Source organism: Pinus tabuliformis, chromosome 5_1 (genome assembly GCF_031772625.1).
Source record: "Pinus tabuliformis cultivar Carrire ecotype Pingquan chromosome 5_1, CPIR1, whole genome shotgun sequence".
NCBI classification, from domain to species: Eukaryota; Viridiplantae; Streptophyta; class Pinopsida; order Pinales; family Pinaceae; genus Pinus; species Pinus tabuliformis.
The window spans coordinates 240,416,659-240,424,881 of NC_142305.1; the positions used below are offsets into that span (position 1 = coordinate 240,416,659).

Here is an 8,223-nt window from a genome sequence, read left to right on the forward strand (position 1 = left end):
TTACAATACACATCAAACACATTTTACAACCACAAACAATTATATATATAAATTATGGTTTTTTTTAAATAACAATATTTATTTACAAAGTAAATTTAAAAAAGTTATCAGAAATTTGATTTTCAATTTATCATACTTTACCAGCTTAAATGTCTTTGCATTAGTTGGCTAATTTTCGGAAAAATCTATTATTTGACTACTTACGAATTTCCAATGGATACTCTTTTTCCCTATTGACGACCACTTACCAATTTCCAATAAGTACTCTTTGCCCCTAGTAACTTTTGAATTACAATAAAGTTGTATGAAAAGTACAATATTAGCGACCAAGAAGAGATTACATCAATCATGCTTACAAAGAAATCCCACCTCAAAAACATTCTTTAATAAAAACAACTCAACAACAAGTTAGCACTATTTTTTTCTTCATTATAACGCCTATTCAACATTATGGAGCCTCATCTTTTTAACTCAAATATAATTTTATAAACTTTTTTTTTTTTGTGGCTTGATTCATTTATATGTAGTTTTTTTTTAATTACTAGTATTATTATTTAAATATGTTTTTTTAAAAACTAGCTGTTTAATATAGTTATTATTTAATAATATTTGTTTTTAATATACTAATAAATTAATAGTATAATTTAAATATTATTATTCAAATATATTCGCTACTTGAAATTATGTCTTTACATTGCTCTCTTTTTAAGCCTTTGCCATGGTCTGACTCTTCATCTTGTCCTGATGAAAAAAAGAAAAAAAGAAAAAATTCTCTTATGTGATTTCTACTGAAAGACTTTGGTTAATTCATTATGGATCACCAAGCTTCAATACAGAAATATCTATCAACGTTCTTTTTTAGCATAAAGACCCAAACTTTACGGGAGAAATCATCAATAAATGTTAAAAAATATAGAGCACCTCCATATGATACAACAGGAGATGGTCCCCACGGATCAGAATGAATATAGTCTAAAATATCTTTGCTATTATGATTTCCAGTTTTAAATCTGTTTACACTGTTTTCTATACACACAATGTTCACAGAAATCTAACTTCAAAGACTTCAAATGATTTGAGATTTATGTTTCATCACTATCTGAAGTTATCTAAAAATATAAAATAATAATTACCTATCACCATACAACTATTCTTATTTTTAATCATAAATGTTCCTCATCTTTTCTTATTTAAATGTAATAACTACTTTAATTTAATTAAATCATCTTATTAATTCTTTTCACAAAAATTTTAAATTTTCTTTCACAAAGCTCTTATTTTTTTAAGAATCCATGTGAATTTATTCATTCTTTTCCTCTTTGTTTTATTTTATCAATTTTTTCACAAAAAATTTAAAATTTCTTGAACAAAGCTCCCATCTTTTTTTACTATCCATTTGAATTTTACTTCATTATTCATTCTTTTCCTCTTTGTTTTATTTTATGGGTAAATTAGTATTTAATTTTTAAATTAATTAAAATTTTATTATTTTTTTTAATATACTTGTTTTTAAAATAAATGTATTCATTTTTGTGATGAGCTGTAAATAAAGTACCTTATTTTCCTATTTTTAGTGAAATTTAAAATAATATATATGTTAATCACATGTATTTATTTAAATTTTTTAATTTAAATAAAATATATATTTTTATAGTAATTATGATTGATATCGAGGGTGACAGGCTTCTTTGTACATTTCAACAACTTTTAAATAAGTACCAAAAGGGCCATGTTAATGCATATTTTTCAAGCATTTTTTTCGCAGGGGAATGATACAAAGTGCCATGTTAATGCATATCTTTCAAGCATTTTTTTGGCAGGGTAATGATACAATGGTTAAGATTAAATTAATTCAACACTTTCTTATTTTGTTGAGAGACTAATGGCCACTGATGAATAATGATCATATTTTATTGCACACTTCTCAACTAAATCTGGTAAATAACTCAATTTGTGGGCTACTCTCATGGCAACATGCAACTTCTGAGCAAAAACATTATGAACTTTTCAACCTAAAACATAGAAAAATAATATTAATAAGTGGAAAGAGAGACAGTATACCCATCCCATCTCTGGGTACTATGTACATCTTCAATACAATCCCATTATCTATGTGTAGACTGATTAACATACATATTCCCTATGTCTACACATTGAAATCAATATATTAAATAATCCTATAATTATAAATTAAAAACATATCGTTAATTATCATTAATAATAATGACATGGCATATCATAATATCTTGACTCAATTTCTCCATACAATAATGATACAAGCCCATACCAATGTGCACTTATAGCTTCCTGGTCACACTTAATATATTATCAGTCACGTATTAATACATTTTTTTAGGTATATGTATTTCAACGTTTCGTAACTATGTGGATTAATATCAACCATCACAAATCATATCATTCAGTTATCATATAAACATTAGAACAAAACTCATTCAAAAACACAAATACATGAATTAAAATCAATTCAAAATGATCAAAAGAGTTTATGTTACATGAATCGGGTCATTTTGTCATCAAAATGTCCTCACATAATATGATTCACTCAGTCAAGCTAGTCAAAGCAAAAAAATGGCACTACACTATGGTTGGCTATTGTATGTAGTTCCATGATTTAGTTGCTTGTTGAACTCTGGCAGCATTGGAAGCAACCTACAAAATATAAGAAATCAAAAGATACTATCAATGATGATTAATTCCTTAGATTTTACTTTGGCTGGAGGTGCTGGCTGGGAGAGGGTCTTATATGTTTCCTCAGACCAGAAGCTTTCTTTGGCCTGCTTGTCATGATTTTTTATTTTTATTTATTTATAAATATATTTGATCAGATAGTGTTGAGGTTTTTATCCTTTTGTTTGTTATTTTATAATTTTTAAATATTGTCTGCACAGACTATTGCAAGAAAGATCCCTTCAGCAGCTACTTCCAACAGGCTCGGTAACTCATCTCAGTCTAAGGATACAGATACCGATGTTGTTTCTGCCATTAAGGAAGAATATGCTACTAAGCTTGACCAGGTATTTTGGCATAAGTCTTATGATTCTCAACTGGTGTTCAGGTTTCACATCTCTTTTGGTGGTGTTATGACTGATATTTGTATTTGATAATTGCAGATGGTTATTCTGAGTATGTTTGAACTAATCTTTCTTACGAAAAAAGTTCAGAAATAAATATTTTGAAATATGTTTGGACTTGCAGGCAGAAATACGTGCAAGGAATCTGTGGGCACAGTTGGCAGTGGAAGAGCAGCGTTGTCAAGAGCTTTCAAGAATTCTGAAGGAGTTACCTCCAGATACTCAATCACCTCAAACTCGAAAAAATTCAGTGACTAGAAAAGTAAAGTAATAGTTGCTTGCTACTTCTGTTAGAGGACTGTTTTCATGCCTGTATCATCTTCATGCTATGTTTTTAAACATTTTCCAGACTATCTAAAAGCAAATGAGAAAATTTCTTGGGGCCAAAATATGTGTTGTGCTGAAACTATGTTTTTGTTATCAGCATAGTGCAGAGCGGAAGCAAATATCGAAGTGCCTGACAGAAGAAGCACAAAATTATTTTGAAGAGTTTGTATCCATATCTACGCTGGAAGACTCTGAGATGTCATCCTTGGATGAAGTGGAGAAAGGCCCTTCTGTGGAGGATATGAAAATGGAAGAAAATGGATGTTACAGAAAATCATCTCCAGATATCTCATGTACCAACCGTGTTGATGATGGCATAATTATCCCTCGGCTGAAATGTGAAACAAATAGTCACCACAATGCTCCTGTGAACAGGAAAAAACCAGATATAACTTCAACTGGGAGGAAAATTCAACAAGATATTGCCAAGGTAACTTTGACATCTACTAAATAATCTTCTTATTCTGAACACACATACACATATTGGGAAATGCATCTTATATACATCAAAAATAAAAAATCATAAATCATTACGGTGAAGATTTTCATAGGTTCTTCCGGGAGTAATAATGCTCGTCTTTTTGTAAATTAATCAATTCTTTGTAGTATTCTTAGAATTCTTGGAACGTTAAACTATTATGCCCTTTGGATTGGTTGGATACAGAGGGAAGAGAGAAGCAGTAGCGGTTGTAAGAGCAACAGTGGCAGAAAAGTACATGTCACAAATACTAAAAGAAGTACTGGTAATTGGGGCATTGATGGCAGAAGGCTGGAAAATATATCTAAGTTCAATCCAAAGAACACTGAAAGCGAATTGTCTTTGTCAACAGGAAGTCCTCCACAGATAAAACAGAAGCATGAAATAAAAAATAATATGCGAAGCATTGAAAATATAAGTGGAGGCCGCATGAAAAGTTCAACTGTCAAACCCAGCTCGAGCTATCAGGATGATGAATATTTATTGCATGTTTGCAATGAGGCTGTCCTCACTGAAATGCTGAAGCTCAAGAATAGTATTGACTTTGGAGGGCTCCTCTTGTGCAGGAACAGTCTTGTTTGAGATTTCTTGTTCTTCTAATGTGCTTGTAACTATAATTCTAAACATCAAAATGGATGTAAGTCCACTGTTGAACTGCTTATTAACAATGAAGATACAAGAGGATGGATGACAATGTTTTATAGCATCTGGTCTCCAATGTTCCATATGTTCTCTGGTACTTATTATGATATTATAATCTTCCACGCATGATATCAGATCTTCCTTCACGCTTATTGGGAGGGTTATTGTTGTTTTGTTTCAGTTCAAAAGACATTCCAGGCTGTGTTATATTCTATCAAAGAGTACAACAGTGCTAGCTTGTGTAATTTTATACAAAGCTTGTAGTCGTGTGATTCCATTGTTAAGTATAGAATAAATTCTGTCGGTCCACGCATTTTGAAATCCCAGTACTTCACTTAAAGACAGCCGAAAATTTTATTAATGAAGAGATACATTTCTATTTATTAATGAATACATTTTTATTTTTTAGTTGTATCAGGAGGAATTGGCAACTCTGCTGGGCTTGTACTGGCATGATATTAATTCCGACTGCTACTACTGTAATCTCTAAATAAATCTATATGCGTCTCCGAGCACAGCCCACACTATATATACCCCAAATACGACCCACACTGTAAATCATGGGTGAACCTTGAACCTCAAATTTCACAAAAACTTTATATCATGTGCGATCACTCATAAACAACACCCCTGGGACACTACTGATAAATAGGTAGATAGGTTACTAGATAGTAGAAACCTCTATTAGTTCGCGAATGGGCTGACAGCAATGTTCCAAAACTTGACCAGAACTTTGATTCACCGAGTTTTGCCAGGATTTTTTTAATGAAATGATGGTAATTGTTTATTTCAATATTTTGTGTTACTCAAGTCTTTATTTTTTCAAGTTTTTGCAGAGTTGGAGATGAACTCTAACTCTCCAGCCACTCGAGTTTTTGTCTGAACTGAGTTTTGTAACTTCGTTTGACAGGGTGCGAAACTGTTGGGTGTAAATGGATGGCAAACAAATATCTGGGTGCGTTTACTGGTTTTCCAAAAGAGTCTTCCATTTTAGCAAAAGTACTTGGAAAGCAACCTCAGAGGATCTAATTAATCTCAAATACATAATCTCAAGGAGGAGAACCTCGATTGAAAACTTTGAAGTTCATCCTCTCGAAAATAGTTGAAAGTTTCAATTCATGGAAATTCTTTTTATTGGATCCATTCGAAGTCACATTGTTTTAATTAAGCTCTTAGTGCCACGCCTTTCTTTCCAAAGGAGTTGTGGGGCATATAAATAACAGCATAGAAAGAATTGATGATAAAGAATTGATGATCCAGGGGTCAAAAAGGTGAATTTAAAATAGAGGAAGAGTAAAAAGGAAAGAAAGAAAGAAATTATTTTAATGTCCACGAGGCTAAAGATAGCCTATGGGACAGATTGCTTCTTCATCTGCATGATGTATTCGGCCATTTTTTTGTGAAGCTTCACAATAAATGCTCCCATCTTCTTGACAAACCCCTCGTTAAATAGATTATCCCAAGAGCTAGCTGTCAGCGTATCTGCATAACTTTCCTTGTTGTTTTTGAAGGCCTCACATTCTAAAATGAAATGTTTTTCTGTTTCCACTTTTCCGGAAGAACAAAAAATGGATACCATTTCCTCCCACACTTCCTTTGGCCTTTTCCAGCGCCCTGTTTCACAACGGAGTTGATGAGAATTAGTCCTTAACTGAGCAATAAGAATTTTGGCTCTCCAAGAAATATTGGCCTCTATGTATGCTTTTGGTTGATGATTATGAGTGGGATTAAACACTTCAATATAGTAATTTTTCTTTCTTCCTAGCTCCTTCTCCCAAGTACGTTTGTGGAACTTTTCCATAACAAAAGCTTTTATCTCTTTGCTGTTTATGGGGCATGCGTTCAAGCAAATATCCCATTTACTAAACCATTTGTTATTTTGCTGCGTCCAAGTTTTTTTGCTCTTGCACAATCTATCATTAAAGACAACCTTAGGCCATCTACCCTCTTCCATTTGCTCAATTTTTTTTAAATACCTTATGACTCGCACCATAGCAATTGCGTCAATAGGACTAGTCCCTGTTTCACTTAACAAGATATCATAAGGAACTGCACTTTTAATCTTAAATTTGTTTGTAATCAAACGCTTCTGAATTTTCTCAATTTGTCTCCACTGCATGTCGGAAGTACTGCTAGCCCACAGTTCACAACCATATAGAATCACTGGAATCACTAGAAGCCCAAAAAGAGTTTGAGTGGTCTTCCAGTCCCATAACTCTGCTTCTCTACACCTATTTTGAAAAACATAAAATGCTTTCCAACCCCCCAAAGTTCTTTTCTTTCTACAACCATTCCAGCTTAGATTTTTGTTGAAGTTAATTCCGAGATATTTGTAATCCGCAACTTCTTCCAGAATGTTGCCTTCAAAGTAGAACTTATGTTGGTTATGTTTTCTTTTCTTAGAGAAGACCACTACTTTCATTTTGCTGATATTGACTTGCATCCCCACACTTCTACAAAAATGCTCAAGAGATAGTAAGTGCTCTTGCAAACCAAGAGCCGATTTAGCAATCAGAATAAGGTCATCTGCATACAAAAGAAGCTTTATAACAAACTTGCACAAATAGATACCATCACCCCCTTGCGAATTTAACCACTCCTCAAACTTGTCGATATATAAACCAAAAAGGGTAGGAGACAGTGGGCAACCTTGCTTGACCCCGATATCGCTTCTAAAACTTTCAGAAATGCCTGCTGAAGTTCTAATTTTGACTTTCACCTCTTCATACAGCCTATGCATAGCTGCTCTCAAATGTTTAGGAACCCCAAGTTCCTCCATTCTTTGCCAAAGTTTATCCTTAGGAACCGAGTCAAATGCTTTTTTGAAATCAACAAAGGAACAAAAGACTTCTTCCTTCTTCTCCCAAACTTTTTCAATGATGTGCCTTAAAGTTATGCAATGATCAACTGTGGAATGCTTAGGTCTAAAACCTGCTTGCCCTTTAGCACGCTTATTTTTTTCTTCTGCCCACTTGCTAATTTTGTTTTCTAGCATGCTTCCAAATAGCTTTGCAAACAAAGGGTTTATCATGATGGTCCTATAATTGGAGGGATTATTGATGTCGCTGCTTTTGAAAAGAGGTATTGCCAGACTAGTTGTCCAATCTGTGGGGAACCCTTGTTGTATGATGTTGTTGAAGATTTTTGTAATGTGAGGTGCAAGAATCTTTGAGCCCCACTTTAGATATTTTGCTTGGAGTTCAGCTAAGTCTTTTGCTTTTCCAACACCCAACTTCTTGATACCCATCTCTACCTCTTGTACTGTGAAGAGTTTAGTATCAGTGTTGACCAAGGGGGGAGGGTCAACCTTGGGAACCTGCTCATAGAGTTGTCTTGCATAGTCAAACCATTTAGAAGCTGTAATATTATTTCCAATTTGTATCTTTTTCAGTTGGAGCTCCTTCCAAAATAATTTGGGATTATTTTTCCCAAGGAAGATTAGTTCTTCCCTCCTTGAAACCATGAAATCATCTTTTTTCTTGCTTAATAAATGCTTGTAAGATTTGAGCTTTATGTTATCCTTGTTTGACTCTTTCCACATTCTCCTTGCCTTTTTGCATTCCTCATCAAACCAAGCATTAACCGGAAAGCAATTTGTTTCAGACTTCTTAATTTTTGTTCTTTTGCACTTTGCATGGATATCCATTATCATGAATGGATATGGCATGGGCTCCCCTCTCTCCT

The 8,223-nt window shown here is 33.3% G+C and overlaps 1 protein-coding gene across 2 annotated transcripts; it reads left to right on the forward strand.

The window, feature by feature from the left end:
- The first annotated feature begins 2,883 nt into the window (after positions 1-2,883).
- Positions 2,884-4,811, forward strand: LOC149164300 (uncharacterized). Of its 2 annotated transcripts, none has more exons than XM_089432036.1 (4): positions 2,884-3,035; positions 3,217-3,359; positions 3,517-3,849; positions 4,084-4,811. In XM_089432036.1, the coding sequence occupies exons 3-4, from the start codon at positions 3,616-3,618 to the stop codon at positions 4,477-4,479; spliced, it is 630 nt and encodes a 209-aa protein (XP_089288162.1). In that variant the 5' UTR covers positions 2,884-3,035; positions 3,217-3,359; positions 3,517-3,615; the 3' UTR covers positions 4,480-4,811. The 2 variants fall into 2 exon arrangements, with proteins under 2 accessions (XP_089288162.1, XP_089288161.1); XM_089432035.1 differs by having other exon boundaries at positions 3,217-3,354.
- The last annotated feature ends 3,412 nt before the right edge of the window (positions 4,812-8,223 follow it).